Here is a 17,125-nt window from a genome sequence, read left to right as displayed (position 1 = left end):
GACCCTCCTGGAACAAAGTATAAAGAGACATGGGATAGAAACCCAGGTGTGTTCTGAGGACGCTCCAAGCGCCACCAACATCCTGGTTGTGACCAGCTGTACCTGACACTCTGACCAGCCCACTGTGCTATCTGCTCAAGCACTCTTGAAAGCAAGCTTCCCTACCTCCTCTTTCCTTGGTCTGCTCCGATATGAACTTCTCCAGCCTGGTCCTCAGAGGAATCTCCACCCCATACTGGCCGTGGGTCCCGTCGTCCACGAGGATGAAGTGAGAGTGGTTGCTGTCTAGGCAGGTCAGGTTCCCTTGGCCATCCTCATCCAGTATGTACTCAGCAGGGAAGCTGCCCTGGAATGGCCAGGAAGCGTCAGACACAGCTTCTGGAAAACTCTGCCTCTCTAACGTGAGCAGGCTGAACACCAGCCCCCAGAGAGACCAGGTCCCAGTCTCTGGAATCTGTGGATGTGGCCTTATTGGAGAAAGTGACTTTGCAGATGTGATCGAAACATGAGAAGATTAACCTGGATGATCTGAGTGGGCCCAAAATACCATCACAGGTGTCCTTACAGGAGAGAGCTGGCGGGAGACACACACAGGAGAGGAGGACACGGGACCACAGAGGCAGGGACGAGCGACACAGCCACAAATGGAGAAAGCCGGAGCCCCCAGGAGTGGAGAAGGCAGGGAAACAGACCCTCCTCCCAGGCCTCAGGAGGGGTGTGACCCTGACTTCAGAGTTCTGTCCTCCAGACACGTGAGAGACCACAATGCTGCCGTTTCAGGCTTGCGGCCATTTGTTACAGCAGCCACAGGAAACAGATACAGGTCTGGGGTGAGGAAGTGGGGTGCTGCTGTAACAAGCACCTGAAAATGTGGAAGTGGCATTGAAGCTGGCAATGGGGAGAAGACGGCAGGATTTTGAAGCACCATGAATAGAAAACGTCTCAATGTCCTTGAAGAGAATATTGGTGGGAATGCGGTGTTAAAAGCCTTGCAGAGACGGGCACAGTGGCTCATGCCTGTAATCCCAGCACTTTGGGAGGCCGAGGCGGGAGGATCACCTGAGCCCCAGAGTTCGAGACCAGCCTGGACAACATGGCAGATCTCATGTCTACAAATAAAAAAAAAAATTAGCCGGGCATGGTGGCGCACACCTGTAGTCCCAGCTACTTGGGAGGCTGAGGTGGGAAGATCACTTGAGCCCAGGGGCTCAAGGCTGAGGATCACACCAACGCACCCCAGCCTGGGCAACAGTGAGACCCCATCTCAGAAAACAAACAACTTGCAGTAAGGGCTCCGAAGGAAGCAAGGAGCAGGGCAAGGAGGGTTTTGTTACCTTAGAGCAGGGGTCCCCACCCCCTGGGCCATGGACTGGTAATGGTCGGTGACCTGTGAGGAGCTGGGCTGCGCACAGCAGGAGGTGGGTGGCAGGTGAGTGAGTGAAGCTTCATCCCTATTTGCAGCCGCTCCCTATCGTGTGTGTGACTGCCCGAGCTCCACCTCCTGTCAGATCCGCAGCACTAGATTCTCATGGGAATACTAACCTTACTGTGAACTGTGCGTTCGAGGGACCTAGGCTGTGTGTCCCTAAGAAAATCTAATGACTGATGATCTGTCACTGTCCCCCATCACCCCCAGATGATGGGACCATCTAGCTGCAGGAAAACAAGCTCAGGACTCCCACTGATCCTACATGATGGTGAGTTGTATGATTACTTCATTATATATTACAATGTAATAATAGAAATAAAGTGCACAATAAATGTAATGTGCTTGAATCATCCCCAAACCAACCACTCACCACCCCGCCCCCATCTGTGCAAAAATTGTCTTCCATGAAACCAGTCCCTGGTGTCAAAAAGGTTGGGGACTGCTGCCTTAGAAAATACATACATGGGCTGGGCGCGGTGGCTCAAGCCTGTAATCCCAGCACTTTGGGAGGCCGAGGTGGATGGATCACGAGGTCAGGAGATCGAGACCATCCCTGGCTAACATGGTGAAACTCCGTCTCTACTAAAAATGCAAAAAACTAGCCGGGCGTGGTGGCGGGCGCCTGTAGTCCCAGCTACTCGGAGGCTGAGGCAGGAGAATGGCGTGAACCCAGGAGGCGGAGCTTGCAGTGAGCTGAGATCGTGCCACTGCACCCCAGCCTGGGCGACACAGCGAGACTCCATCTCAAAAAAAAAAAAAAAAAAGAAAAGAAAATACATACATGGGCCAGGCGCGGTGGCTCACACCTGGAATCCCAGCACTTTGGAGGGCTGAGGCAGGCAGATCACAAGGTCAGGAGTTCAAGATCAGCCTGGCCAACATGGTGAAATCCTGTCTCTAGTAAAAAAACACAAATTAGCTGGGCGTGGTGGTGGGTGCCTGTAGTCCCAGCTACTCGGGAGGCTGAGGCAGGAGAATCGCTTGAACCCGGGAGGCAGAGGTTGCAGTGTGAGCTGAGATCATGCCACTGCACTCCAGCCTGGGAGACAGAGTAAGACTCTGTCTCAAAAAAAAAAAAAAAAAAAGAGAGAGAGAGGGCCAAGGGTGTGCCTGCACAACCCTCTGCTAGTGACGAAGAGACTAGGCAAGGAGACTGCGATTCACTCAACCATCTCAGAAGACAGGAGTGGAGACGGCATCACAGGAAAGGTCAGCAGAGCCCTTTTTGTCTACTGGCAGAAATTCCTATGGCATTCAAAGGAGGCACACAAAGTTTTCACAAATGTTACATCAACAACAACACTGCAAATTTGGACTGAAAGGGACAGAGGTGGGATAAAATGAAAGGTCGTCAGACTCCTTAAAATCTTCAAGCAGGAAATAACCTATAACCTTCAGGGAAAAGGATCATCCTGAAGGCAGAGCTGTGGACACAGAGCAGGGTGGGGGGTGCCCAAGCCACAGAGGGGTCTCCCCAGTCTCACCACCTAGTGCGTTCCCCCTGCTGGGTTTTGGAATTGCCTGGGGCTGGTGATGCCTTGGTTCCTCCCATGTTCCCCCTTTGGGAATGAGAGTGTCTACAGCTGTGATGCTATACCTGCCCTTCCCTGTTGTTCCCTTGTATTTTGGAGACAGGTGACTTGTTGTCTCCTCTCACAGGTGCACATGTGAAGAGAAAATCTGATCCAGGATGGATCAGACCCAGAGTCTTCACATCCCTGACTTAAATGATGACATTTGGGACTTTTGAGCTGATATTTTTGTTTGTTTTGTTTTGTTTTGCTTGAGATGGTGTCTCGCTCTGTCATCCAGGCTGGAGTGCAGTGGCACAATCTTGGCTCGCTGCAACCTCCGCCTCCCGGGTTCAAGCGATCCTCCTGCCTCGGCCTCCCAGTAGCTGGGATTACAGGCGCCCACCACCATGCCTGGCTAATTTTTTGTTGAGACGGGGTTTCTCCATGTTGGCCAGGCTGGTCTCGAGCTCCTGTCCTCAGGTGATCTGCCCGCCTTGGCCTCCCAAAGTGCTGGGATGACAGGTGTGAGCCACCGTGCCCGGCCAAGCTCATGATATTTACATGAGATTCTGATCTTGGAGTTTCTGCTGTAACGGGTTGGTAGTTGGAGGGGATCATTTGGTTTGGTTTGGACAGAGTCTTGCTCTGTCAGCCCGGCTGGAGTGCAGTGGCATGATCTTGGCTCACTGCAACCTCCGGCTCCTGGGTTCAAGCAATTCTCCTGCCTCAGCTGGGATTACAGGTGCCTGCCGCTATGCCCAGCTAATTTTTGTATTTTTAGTAAAGACAGCATTTCACCATGTTGGCCAAGCTGGTCTTGAAGTCTCGTCCTCAAGTGATCCGCCCACCTCAGCCTCCCAAAGTGCTGGGATGACAGGCGTGAGCCCCCACGCCCGGCCAGGATCTGGCAATGGGGTGAACGTATTTTGCATGTGGAGTGGACAGGAGTCTGAGGCCAGAGGGAGGACCGCAGTTAGCTGAATCACGGCCACCCAAAGACATCAAGGCCTGCTCGTGGACCCGGTAAGTGCTGCTCCTCATTTCCCTGTTTGGAAAAGCATCTTTGCAGATGTCAGTTAAAGATCTTGATATGAAGGCATCACCCTAGATGACCCCAGTGGGTCCTCAACACCATCACAAATGTTCTTATGGGAGACATGGGGAGATTTCACACAGGCACACAGAAAAGGCCACGGGACGCGGAGGCAGAGACTGGAGGGAGGCGGCCACCGGCCAGAGGATGCCCATCAGCACCAGACGCTCGAGGCAGCAGGAATACTCTTCCCCAGGCCCTGGAGGGAGGTGGCCCCGCCGACATCGATGGCTGGATGATGGCCAAGCGACACGGATTCCAGATATGATAGACTAAGTTTCTGCTGCTTTAAGCTGCCAGGTTTGTGAGCCCGGGTTACAGCAGCCCTGGGAGACAGATCCAAGGCAGGGTGGCAGCGGGGCTGGGACACCCACCCTCCGCCGTCCACAGAGAGGGAGCGCGGCTAAGCGGAAGCAGCCACAGTCCTGTTCTTCGAACACCACCAGCAACGGTGGTGTCATGGGAAGTCATCTGAACTCAGCGTGGGGAGGAAAGTAAGGAGTGACCTGCGACATCACCCAGCCGCTCCTGGCTTCAGTTTTTCAATTCATAAAAAGAGCAAGCAAAGCCAAACAGCCGGTCCAGTCAGACCCCACCAGACATATTCATGATTCTGATGCAAAAGGAAGGTGGAGGCCGAGCTGCGGCTGGCCAGGGCTTGCTGGGCCCTCGTGGGCATCTGGGAGTGTCCCCCGCCCCCCGGAATGGACACACAGTGTCTGTGATGTTGCCAGAGGAGTAAATCACCCCTCGGGGTGACGAGGGAACCTGCTCAGTGAGTCACAGGCCAGTGTTTGTGGGCTTTCCTGACCACACGGATTCAGGGGCACACACGCATTATGCCAAAGTTAGTGTGTCCTTGGAAAATCTGGTTGAATGACTCATTATCTGTCCCAATTCAAGGCTCTGGATTAAAGCAACTGCTTCTCCTGCGGCCAGTTAACCAGAGGCAGGAGTGCTCCATCCTCAACCTTGACAGAGAAGCTGGGGGGGGGTCCTGGCTGCCGGGGACCGCAGCACGGTGGGATTCCTGGATGCAGGAGACCTCTGAGTGCAGGGACTCAAAGCGCTAAAAGCTCCAGTTCGGGGTCAGATCGCCCTGGCTCAGCCCTGCCCAGCTGCCCGCCGGCCACGCTCCCTCCCTCTGCTGTTAGCGGAGCCCTCATAGCCAGTGACTCTCATGTGGATCCCTCTTGCAACCTTGAGGGAGATACCAGAGTCCAGCCAAGTTAGCCATTCATCCAGGTCACCTGGGTCAGGGACCGGGCCAGGAGTTGCGCCCAATCTCCTGAGTGCGCCCGCCGTCCCTGCACACCCCACCTGCTCCCTACAGTGCCCCATCAGACATCACCCACACCCCGGCCCCTGCACACTCCGCCTGCCCCCTACAGCACCTGGTCACACGTCACCCACACCCCTGGTCCTAGGCTCCCCTCCCCAGCGGGCTGCGCTCACCGTGGGATGGATCAGGCCCTCGCGGCGGTGGACGGTGCCCCAGGTGGCGACTCCGATGGTGATGACCTCACCTTCCTTGTAGCTGCTGCTCAGGCTGAAGTCCCGCACCGCCTCGCCCACCTGCTTCATGACGCCGGCGTGGGAGCCCCCCGTGATGATCCAGGCCCCTGGGGAAGAAGCACGGGTGGGCAGGCCCCTCAGTACTGAGGAGCACCCTGATACCCAGGAGCCTGACGCCTGAGCCCCTCTAGGCTCAGCGATGCCCGGCCCCCATCAACACAGAGCCCCTCACTCAGGGGCTTTTAAACCAGCATCAGGTGTAAGGAACTGGGGTTCCCACGGTCCTCAGGCAGGGTGGGAACAGGAGCAGGCCCCACCCCTCTCCCTGGTCCCTGCCACCTCCTCTGGCCCCAGACTCAGGATCCCGATTCTCAGCACGCTCTCTGCATTCTTCTATTTTGCTTTCCTTCTTCCTCCCAGCTTTCAGGACCCAGGTGCGGCAGAGTGCGTCCTTGCTCGCACCACTCATCCTGGCCCCTAGGAAGGACTCCCTCCACTTTCCACCCACTACTTGCTGCCAGAGGTTTGCAGCCAACCCTGTAAGAAACACACCTCCGGCCGGGCGTGGTGGCTCACGCCTGTAATCCCAACACTTTGGGAGGCCGAGGCAGTCGGATCATCTCCCAGGTTGGGAGTTCAAGACCAGCCTGACCAACATGGAGAAACCCCATCTCTACTAAAAATACAAAATTAGCCCAGTGTGGTGGCGCATGCCTGTAATCCCAGCTACTCAGGAGGCTGAGGCAGGAGAATCACTTGAACCTGGGAGACAGAGGTTGCAGTGTACCAAGATTGCGCCACTGAACTCTAGCCTGGGCAATAAGAGTGAAACGCCATCTCAAAAAAAAAAAAAAAAGAAAGAAAGAAAGAAACACACCTTCCATCCCACATCTGGTCTGACCCAATGTCATGAGCTGGCGGCAGCTTTGCCTGAGAGCAGGAGGTCCCCAGGTGTCTGCTCGCCTGGCCTGCCCCAGGGTGAGAGGCACAGGTGAAGCCACAGCTGCTGCCCCACAGCCTCCCCTTGAGGCACCAGCGAAAGTCACATTTGTTCATTTTGGGGATTTGTCCCTGGTATAATGCTGCCATACCAAAGGCTGGGTCACAGTGTCACCATAAGAACAGCAATTGGGCCAGGTGCAGTGGCTCATGCCTGTAATCCCAGCACTTTGGGAGGCCAAGGTGGGCAGATCACCTGAGGTCAGGAGTCTGAGACCAGCCTGACCAACATGGTGAAACCCCGTCTCTACTAAAAATGCAAAAATTAGCTGGGCGTAGTAGCACACGCCTGTAGTCCCAGCTCCTCAGGAGGCTGAGGCAGGAGAATTGCTTGAGCTCAGGAGGCAGAGATTGCAGTGAGCTGAGATTGCGCCACCATCACTGCACTCCAGCCTGGGCAACAGAGCAAGACGGAAGACTCCGTCTCCAAAAAAAAAAGAAAACAGCCAATCGGCCAGGCACAGTGGCTCATGCCTGTTATCCCAGCACTTTGAGAGGTCAAGGCAGGAAGATTGCTTGAGCCCAGGAGTTCAAGATCAGCCTGGACAACATAGACCTTGTCTCTACAAAAATTAGCCTGGCATGGTGGCATATGCCTCTAGTCCCAGCAACTCGGGAGGCAGGGGCAGGAGGATCACCTGAGCCCAAGAGGTCTAGGCTGCAGTAAGCTGAAATCGTGCTGCTGTACTCGAGCCTGGGGAACAGAGCGAGACCCTGTCTCAAAAATAAATGGATGGAGATGGAGATGGAGATGGAGATAACAGTTGAAAAGCTGGTACTAGCTTTGGGCCAGGAAGCAGACGGCAAGGTCACTGATATTGAAAGCTAAAAAAAATGCAACATGAAGACCTGGAGCGGGTGAGACCCGAAGAAATCCATGGCGTTGTTTGAGAGGGCGAAGCATCAGAAAGTGCTTGTGGGACAGTGACCTGCGTTAAACCTAGTCCCACATGACCAGACTGAGAAAAGGTCTGGTCATTTTACAAGCAGGGCTGTGGGGCTCACAGGTCAAAAGATGCAGCCATGCCTCACGGTCACCAGGCAGACAAACCGAGGACTCTGAGCCGCGCAGGCCAAGTCAGGCTCAGTTATGACTCCACTTGGAGGCAAAGACCACACCCCAGGAAAAGCGAGGTGACCCCAGACCCATCTGGACCCAACATTGCCAAGTAATCACCTCAGGGCCTCACTATTCACCCAGTCCCCTCCAGAGAGGCCCGGGGAGCCTCCAGGACTTGGGGTCCCCTCCACAATGGAATCAGGGTAGGGCAGGGCACCAGGTCACAGCCCCTGGGATCTCACACCATCCACCAGGACTGGGTCCCTGCCTGGCTCTCACTGGTGGTGCAAACTTGGGAGGTGATTTGACTCCAACCAGGCAGTTGCCTCAAGTGAAAAGATGGAAATAATAATGCTCCTTGCCTGATGCTGATGGAAAAAAGTGATCATGGAAAATGTGATGACCGGGAACTCTCGCTGGCCCCCTACAACTGTCCCGCAACACTGGCCCCAGCCGTGCACCCAGGCCACCGAGGTTTTCATCTCTGCTTGGCCCTGGGCACCAGCAGGGCCACACACTGAGCCATCTCCAGCCCACGGGCAAGCCAGGGGCAGCGCCGGGTGTCAGGGAGCAGCTGTGCCCAGGTGAGGGGTGCATGGGTCCGACTCAGGCTGGGGCACAGCCTCGGCGGCTCCCAGGGACTTTTTGGATCCTGATGGCCCTGACTGCCCCGGCACAGCCTCCACAGCCCACCCTGCCCACCCGCCGGGGCCTCGTGTCCCTCCAGCCTCCGAATTACCTGTGGTCTGAGCCACCTTGACCAGGCCTCTGCGGAAAATGCTCTTCAGCCGCGGCTTCATGTTGAAGTTCTTGGCCCCCCCGGTCACTGAGATCAGGAGGTTGGGGACGTCCAGCCCCCAGTGCTGGGTCATGAGGTGGTAGATCGTGCTGGAGGGCGTGTCCTGGGAGACTCTAACATACTGCGGGACAGGGAAGATGGCGGAGGGAACCCGTGTATCAGTGGGCAGGGACAGCACCGACCCACACAGGCCACACGGAGAGGCCCCAGTGGGCGGCAGACACCGCACAGACTCAGTAAAGGGGTCCCCGTGTGGGCAAGGCACGGATCATGAGAGAAGAGGGAGGCAGAGAGGCCCAAGCCGGGAGCAACAGGCCGTCCCTTGGGGACCAGAAATGCCCTCAGCAAACCTCCCCCGGCCCTCATGCCCCCACAGCACCCACTTTTTCCTCTTCCTCTCGATTTTGGGAGTGCCTCTCAGACACGCACCAGCAGACTCTAATTCCCACCCTAGCGCCTGGGCCCTGCCTTCCCAGGGCCTAACCATCTCCTGCACTGGGGTCTCTGCCCTCCTGTCCTTGTGCGCCCAGCACTGCCCCTCTCCTGTCCCCTTTCCTGTCCCCTCTGCTCTGTGGCCCCTGTGCCCTGGCCCATCCTGGGGATTCAGGGGGCCCAGCTTCCTGTGCCTCCCGTCTGAACATGGCTCTCCCAGGCTCTGTCATCACTCTGGCCCCTTGTGCTCTAGGAGACCCTCACAAGTACACAGTGGACTTTCCCTGTTCCGCTAGGTGGGCCGTGTCTGAAGAGACCCAGCCGGGCCAGCAACCCCCGCCGGGATTGGCCCACCAGAGACACAAAGGTGATGGGTGAAATCCAGAAATGCCATGAGGTGCCCTTAAAACAAACATGTGGTAGCATTGTCACTAAAGAAGGTCCAGTTAACCCACAACCTGATGGTGCCTGTCACCATCAGAACGTGGGCCCCACCGGGTCCACCAGGCATCTGGAGGTGCTGGTCTCCCTGGGAGGAGCAGGGCTGTGGCCTGCATGGTGGACACTCCTGGGCTTCGAGGCAGACCTGCTGCACCACAGGGTCTGTGTCCCAGCTGTCACTCACTGTCAGGCCACAGGCGTTTTTCCCTCACACCACCTGCCCCTGTCGGCAGCTGCAGGGCTGGGAGAAGTCGGGGAGTGGGGGAGGGATGCGGCCAGAACTCCGGGCTCAGACGCAGCTGGACTCAAACCCCCCACTGGCACTGCCACCATGGCCTTGGGCAACGGGTGGGGTCTGCCCATACCTCAATCCCTCATCTGAAACCCGACAACGGGACTGTTCCCATAACCACAGAGACAGAGGGGCCCAGGGGCCTGGAGAACACCCACATGTGATGGTGACACAGGGTGGCTCAGGGGCTGGGCCAGCCAGGAAGCCTGGGGCCACACGACCCCGTCTCCGAGACCTGCCCCACTCAACCTCTTTGGTCACCTCATGGCGTCATCATGCATCGAGTGGACAGGTCACACTCGGCGGGTACCAGATTCAGGGCTCCAGACCCCAGCACAGAGATCAGTGCCACCCCCTCCCAGGAGAGTGGCACCCAATCGCTGTCTCAGAACCCTCCAGAAGGCTGGTCAACACACAAGGGGCCAAGTCTCTGACTCCACAGGCCTGGGATGGCGCCTAAGAATTGGTCAGAGATGGCTGGTCCTACAGGGACCACAGTGAAGTTGTGCATGAGAGAACCCAGCCCTGCGCCTGGGCCTCCCTCCAGCAGTCTGCACCCTCACAGCGCTCTCCTGCAGGCCAGGCTCAGCCTGGATCATGCTGTGCCTGGCCCAGCCTCCTCGCAAGGACTCTCGCCTTTGCTTCCAGACTTGCCATATGGGCCTCCCTGCCATCCTGGGCCCCTTCCCCCTGCTTTTCCCTCCCTCTCCACACCCTTCCTGCCATTCCCCAAGCACACCCTAAGTGTGACTGTGTCCTGCATCCCTCTCTTTCCTCCCTACTTGCCCCCAGGCCCTGACAAATGCTACCCAGGGCCACCCAGCCAGAATTCACTCACCACTCCCGGCTTGCACCTTCCTAGAAAGCTCACTGTGCCCCACACTGCTTTGCAGATGACCAAGCACTCCGAGAGTGGGATGCATCTCCTGCTTGCCTTGCAGAGCCCCTCCCCCCCACTTTGCTGTGCAGTGGGCTCTATGCACGCTGGATCTTTGCCAGCCTCCTGCTCTTGCCCCAGGAAATGCCAACCACCACGTGTCACTGTGGGGCCATGCAGCTCCACCCACAATTCAGAGCAAGAGTGATGGAAACCAACCTTCTTCACCTCCTGGCTCAGGCCCGTGAAGACGATGTCACCAAAGGCATCTGTTGGCATCTCCTGGACATGTTTCTTTGGGTCCCACCGTGTGCCCTGGAAGGTGTCGGGCTTGGTAGCCTCCTCCAGGTGCTGCTCACGCGTGTAGCCACACTGACACACCACCTTCCTGCAAAGACACAGCACCAGTCACCCAGGGAGTGCGGTGCCCTTCCTGTTCCCTGTGGAGGCATCGGAGGAGGTCCAGTGGAAAGCTGCAACCTTCTCCCACCAGCAAAAACAGGGCACCTGCCCCTTCCAGCCAAGGGGGAGGCAGCAGAGGCCTAATAGTGGGCTGGAACTCTTCTCACCCTCAGCAGTAACAAGAAGCCTCCCCAGGAAGTCAGTGGATCAGTGGAGGCTGCAGGGGGCATTGACTTCACCCTTCATGGGGCACTGACGGGGGGGACTCCTTCCTTCACCATAGACATGTCAAGGGGACCAGCTAAAACTCAAGATCTTGAGTCTCTTAACACAGAATCTAAACTATCAAGGTTTCAATCAAACATCATTAGTTGTACGAAGAGCCAGGAAAATGTCAACCAGGATGAGAAAAGACGGCTGACAGCCACCAACACCAAGATGACACAGATGTTCGAGTTATCTGAAAATGATTTTAAAGCAGCCACATTAGAAATGCTTCAACAAGCAATCATGAACATGCTCAAAACAAATGAAAAAAAACATAAATTTCCAGTAAAGAAAGGGAAGATATACCAAATGCAAATTTTAGAACTGAAAAATGCAGTAACTGAAATAAAAACTCAATGGATGGACCCAACAGCAGGATGGAGGAGACAGAGGAAAGAAGTCGGGAGCAGGAAGACAGAACAGTAGAAATTGCCCAATAAGAACAACAGAGAGAAAATAAACAAACAACAACAAAGTAAACAGAACCTCTGGGACCTGCAGCACTGTAACAAAAGATCATACATTCACGTTCAGAGTTCCCGAAGGAAAAGAAAAAGACAGTGATCCTGAAAATGTACGTAAAGAAGTATGGTCAAAATTTCCCATATTTGACAAAAAAGACATAAACCTACACACTCCACAATCTGAGTGAACACCAGACAGGATAAACCCAAAGAGATACATGCTAAGACACATAACAGTTAAACTTCCGAAAACTAAAAACAAATAAAAAATCTTAGAAGCGGCCGGGTGCAGTGGTTCACACCTATAATCCCAGCCCTTTGGGAAGCTGAGGCGAGTGCATCATGAGATCAGGAGTTCGAGACCAACATGGCCAACATGGTGAAACCCTGTCTCTACTAAAATCCAAAAAATTAGCTGGGCATGGTGGCGGCCACCTGTAATCCCAGCCACTCAGGAGGCTGAGGCAGGAGAATCGATTGAACCCAGGTGGTGAAGGTTGCGGTGAGCCGAGATCAGACCACTGCACTCACTCCAGTCTGGGCAACAGTGGGAGACTCCTTCTCAAAAAAAAAAAAAAAAAACCTCAGAAGTGACAGGAAGTTGGGACCTTCTTCATTGAAGGAAGGTTAAGGAATTTGTCACCAGCAGACACACCCTAAAAGAATGGCTAAAGGACGTTCTCTAAACAGAAAGGAAACAAGAAAAGAAGGAATTTTGGAATATCTGAAAGGAAAAAATAACAAAAAGAGTAACCTCTTGAATTTCGTAACTGATGTTTGATGGCTGAAGCAAAAATTATAACACTATCTGACATGGTTTTCAATACATGTAGAAGAAATATTTCAAGCAATTATAGATTAAGAAGGGGACACAGATGTAAAAGGAGATAATGTTTCTATACTTCACTCAAACTGGTAAAATGTCAACATCAGTAGATTGCAATAAGCTATATTATATAATATATTACCTAGAGCAACCCCTTTTAAAAAAAAAAGTGATACAAGAAGATACACTCAAAAATAGTATGGTGTAAGCAGTGGCTCACGCCTGTAATCCCAACACTTTGGGAGGCCAAGGTGGGCAGATTGCTTGAGCGCAGGAGTTTGAGACCAGCCTGGGCAACATGGCAAAACCTTGTCTCTACCAAAAATACAAAAATTAACCAGGCATGGTGGTGCATGCCTGTAGTCCCAGCTACTCAGGAGACTGAGGTGGGAGGATCACCTGAGCCCAGCGAGGTGGAGGGTGTAGTGAGCCGAGATCATGCCACTGCACTCCAGCCCAGGCAACAGAGTGAGACTCTGTCTCAAAAAAAAAAAAAAAAGGTATGAATAATCAAAATAGAACTCTAAAAAATGTTCAAGTAACCTACAAGAAGGCAAAAAAGAGAACAGAAAACAAAAAATAAAATGGCAGACATACGCTCTAACATACCAATAATTACACTAAATATAAATTTTCTAAATACAACAATTAAAAAACAGATTGACAGAATGGATTTAAAAAAAAAATGGGTCCCAATTATTTGATGTCTACCAAATTCTCACTTGAAGTGTAATGACACAGGCAAGGAGAAAGGGACAGGAATATTCAGCAGTTAAATAATATTGACACAAGGCTGAGCGTGGTGGCTTACACCTGTAATCCCAGCACCATGGGAGGCCAAGGCAAGCGGATCACTTGAGGTCAGGAGTTCAAAGCCATCCTGGCCAACATGGTGAGCCCATCTCTACTAAAAATACAAAAATTAGCCAGGCGTGGTTGCACGTGCCTGTAGTCCCAGCTACTTCCAGTCTCCGGGAGGCGGAGGTTGCAGTGAGCTGAGATTGTGCCATTGCACTCCAGCCTGGGCAACAGAATGAGATTCCATCTCAAATAATAATAATAATAATATTGACACAAGCAGCAACTCGGATATCAAGCGCGCTGTGCTGAGGGAAAGGACATGGGTCATGTAGCATATGATTCCATTGATGTAACAGTCTCAAAATGACACAATGATAGGCATGAAGAAAGATTGGTGGTTGCAGGGTTCAGGGATGATGGGGGAGGAGGTGAGTTGACCATACGGAGGAAGTACAGGAGGAGCTCGGTGGAGATGGTCAGTGCTGTGTCGACCATGGTGGTAGTTACAGAAATAAACATGGGAAAAATGACACAAGGCCAGGCACGGTGGCTCACACCTGTAATCCCAGCACTTTGGGAGGCTGAGGCAGACAGATCACTTGAGGTCCGGAGTCCGAGACCAGCCTGACCAACATAGTGAAACCTCATCTCTACTAAAAATATAAACATTAGCTGGGTGTGGTAGCGCTCACCTGTAGTCCCAGCTACTCAGGAGGCTGAGGCAGGAGAATCGCTTGAACCCAGGAGGCAGAGATTGCAGTGAGCTGGCGTGGTGCCACTGCACTCCAGCCTGGGCAGCAGAGCGAGACTCCGTCTCAAAAAAAAAAAAGACATAAAACTAAACACACACATTCTACCAGCTTGAATTCCTGGCTTGGGTACTGTACTACGGTTATGCAGAATGTAGTCACAGGTGGAACTGTGGGGCCTATCTGTAGTATCTTTGGAACTTCTGTACATCCATATTTCAAAATAAAAAGTTAAAAACACACACAAATGGAGGCTCCAAGCAGATGACATGGGGCTAGCACCTCGCCCAAGGTCTTCCACCTCCTCCCCTCACCCGGGGACTGCAGGAGCTGCCGGAATCGCAAGCCTCCAGGACCTGCTGCTCTGCCTCCTCCCCTTCCTCTGGCAAGAATGCAGCAATCTCTTTCTTCAACTGCTACCTTTCCTCTTTTTTCTTTGTAGGTTGAAGTCTTTTTGTTCCTTTACTGCAATTCATTGGTGTTTCAGGGCAAGAAAATATACATTTATGTGTTCTTTATAACTTATTTAATTGGAAATCCACAAATATTTTTAGATTCCGATGTTTTGCTAGTAACAAATAACCTAGAAAAGTACAGATGAGGCCGGGTGTGGTGGCTCACGCCTGTAATCTCAACACTTTGGGAGGCTGAGGCGGGCGGATCACAAGGTCAGGAGTTCAAGACCAGCCTGGCTAATATGGTGAAACCCTGTCTCTACTAAAAATACAAAAATTAGCCAGGCGTGGTGGTGTGCACCTGTAATCCCAGCTGCTTGGAGGCTGAGGCAGGAGAATCGCTTGAACCCGGGAGGCGGAGGTTGCAGTGAGCCGAGATAGGGCCATTGCACTCCAGCCTAGGAGACAGAGTGAGGCTCCGTCTCAAAACAAAACAAAACAAAACAAAACAAAAAAACAGATGAGACAGGAAAACAAACAAACAAAAAACCTCTAAAACCAGATGAAACCTGAACCAGATGGCACAGGGGAAAGACCACTGAGCAGTAAGAAAGGAAACGGGTTTCCCCGCCACCTATTGACTATGTGATCGTGGATGTTTCTACACTCAGTTTCTCAATCATTAAAATAGGAAAAATAATTCCTCCCGGATGTGCACCCTACAAAACCGTACAAACCCCTAAGGTCACACTCAAGGCACCACAGACTTGCAGGCATCTTGCCAGCACCTGATGTCAGAGGTGAAGCCAGCTGGATTTCTGGGTCGGGGCAGACTTGGAGAGCTTTTCTGCCTTACAAGAGGATTGCAAAATATGCCAATCAGCACACTGTAAAATGGACCAATGGGTGCTCTGTAAAATGGACCAATCAGCAGGACATGGGCGGGGACAAACAAGGGAATAAAGGTTGGCCAGCCTCCGCCCCACGCCCAGCCAGCAGCCGCAACCTGCTCAGGTGCACCTTCCTTGCTGTGGAATCTTTATTCTTTCACTCTTCACAATAAATGTGGCTGCTGCTCACTCTTTGGATCCATGCCACCCTTGAGAGCTGTAACACTCACCGCAAAGGTCCACGGCTTCATTCTTGAAGTCAGTGAGACCAAGAACCCACCAGAAGGAACCAACTCCAGACACAATGTGACCTCCACAGTTTACGGATGAGAGACCTGGGGTCCGAGTTGGGGAAAGGAGTTCCCTGGACAAGGACCTCAGCTCTCCCCAGTCTTGCTCCAATGGTGCTCCAAATGTCCTTGTATGTTCCTAACAGCCTATCGCAAGCTACCTCCTGTCCCTCTTCTCCTTGAACCATCACCTCTGATGAGACTGGAACTTAAACCTGCATGGTGTTTGCAAGCCTGATGTGATTCTGGAAACTGCATTGCAGCCACTGACCCAGAAATTACCTCATCAGAGAGCTTGCTCGGAACTCGGCCCAGATAGGCGTAAACAGGACACCACCCGTGGCACCCCACGGGAAATGAGAGCTCTTGGAGGTGCACTCTCTCCAACCTGGGCTCCTTCCTTCCACCTGAGGGGGGGCTCCCTGCCCACCCCCACCCCCCCACCCCCCGCATGTACATCTGAATTCTGAGGCATCCCCTCCAGTCTCTGCGCTTCATAGATGAGGATGATGACTGGCGGCCCAGGGAAGAGAAGCCGTGTGCCCAAGGTCATGAGATCCGTGGTGGCAAAATGTGAGCTCAAAGGTCTGGACGAGGGTGTCCAGAGCAGAAACGGACACAAGACGAGGCTGTGCAGAGCTGAGGAGGATTACCAGGACGTGGGGCTAAGCAGTGGGATTACCCGGGCAGGTGTCGAGGGCTTCCAGGTCTGGACGAGTGGGGTGGAAAGACCCTACCATGCTTAATGCAAACATGTAAGTGGTATAAATAAATCTGCTTCGAAAGCTGTGTTTGTGGCGGAGGATGCTCACCACTCATTCCGCCCTGGTCTTTCCACAAAAAGGAGGGACATTCCATCCCCTCCTCAGGAAGGAACAGGCCGGAACACACCTGGCCCCTCTTCCCGCTGCAGTGACCACCGTGGTTGGTGAGATGAGAGAGGCTTCTGTGCGGGACAGTCTCAGCATGGCAGATCTGCAGCTGCCTTCTCAAAGGGGCCTGCTTTCAAGGTGGTGTCTGGGAACGGGGCTTTTGGAGCGTCTCCCCGTCCCCGACTGCTAGGAGTGCTTTGCTGGGCCTGGACTGTTCCTTCAATGGGTTTATGAACAGCTGCTTTCCTGCTGGGAGTCTGGGATTTGGGTGGTTGCCATGCAGAGGGGCCCACGTAGCCAGCGCAGGACGCATGCCCTGGGCTCTGAGCCTCGAATGGGCTTTGCAGGTTGCCGCATTCTTCTCGGCTGGAGGAAGGAGCACGCGTGGTGCCCACACAGGAGAGCGGCAGCAGCCTGCGCTCAGTTTCCAGACTGGATCTGTGTCTTTCTCCTTTGCTAAGCCTATCACATAGGCCTTCACCATGATAAACCTTAGCTGTGTGCACAGCTGGGAGTCCTAGCAAACCCCTGATCATGGGGGATGGCTTTGGGGACCTCCAGAAGCAAGTCTGTCCTGCTTACATCTGATCCAGGTCAGCACCCCTTCCTCTCTGGGCCCTGCTGCCCCAAGGGTTCCCACTTCCGTGTGAGAAGCACACAGAGCTGACCAGCAAAGGCCCCAGACCCACGGGGCCTCACCTAGGCTTCTCAGGACACA

General features: G+C 53.6%; 1 protein-coding gene across 3 annotated transcripts in view; it reads right to left on the bottom strand.

Annotated features, from left to right (window-relative positions):
• Positions 1–17,125, bottom strand: part of LOC105472513 (transient receptor potential cation channel subfamily M member 2) — a 97,141-nt gene that overhangs the window by 64,344 nt on the left and 15,672 nt on the right. For all 3 annotated transcript variants that reach the window (XM_071095800.1, XM_071095801.1, XM_011725838.3), the window contains 4 exons: positions 10,671–10,839; positions 8,350–8,530; positions 5,492–5,658; positions 166–346 (listed from right to left, as the gene is read on the bottom strand). In XM_071095800.1, coding sequence (XP_070951901.1) covers positions 166–346; positions 5,492–5,658; positions 8,350–8,530; positions 10,671–10,839 — 698 coding nt within the window. The remainder of the gene's footprint in view (positions 1–165; positions 347–5,491; positions 5,659–8,349; positions 8,531–10,670; positions 10,840–17,125) is intronic.

Source organism: Macaca nemestrina, chromosome 4 (genome assembly GCF_043159975.1).
Source record: "Macaca nemestrina isolate mMacNem1 chromosome 4, mMacNem.hap1, whole genome shotgun sequence".
Lineage (NCBI taxonomy): Eukaryota > Metazoa > Chordata > Mammalia > Primates > Cercopithecidae > Macaca > Macaca nemestrina.
The sequence above is the reverse complement of the archived record's forward strand: the minus strand, read 5'-3'. Positions and strand labels throughout refer to the sequence as shown.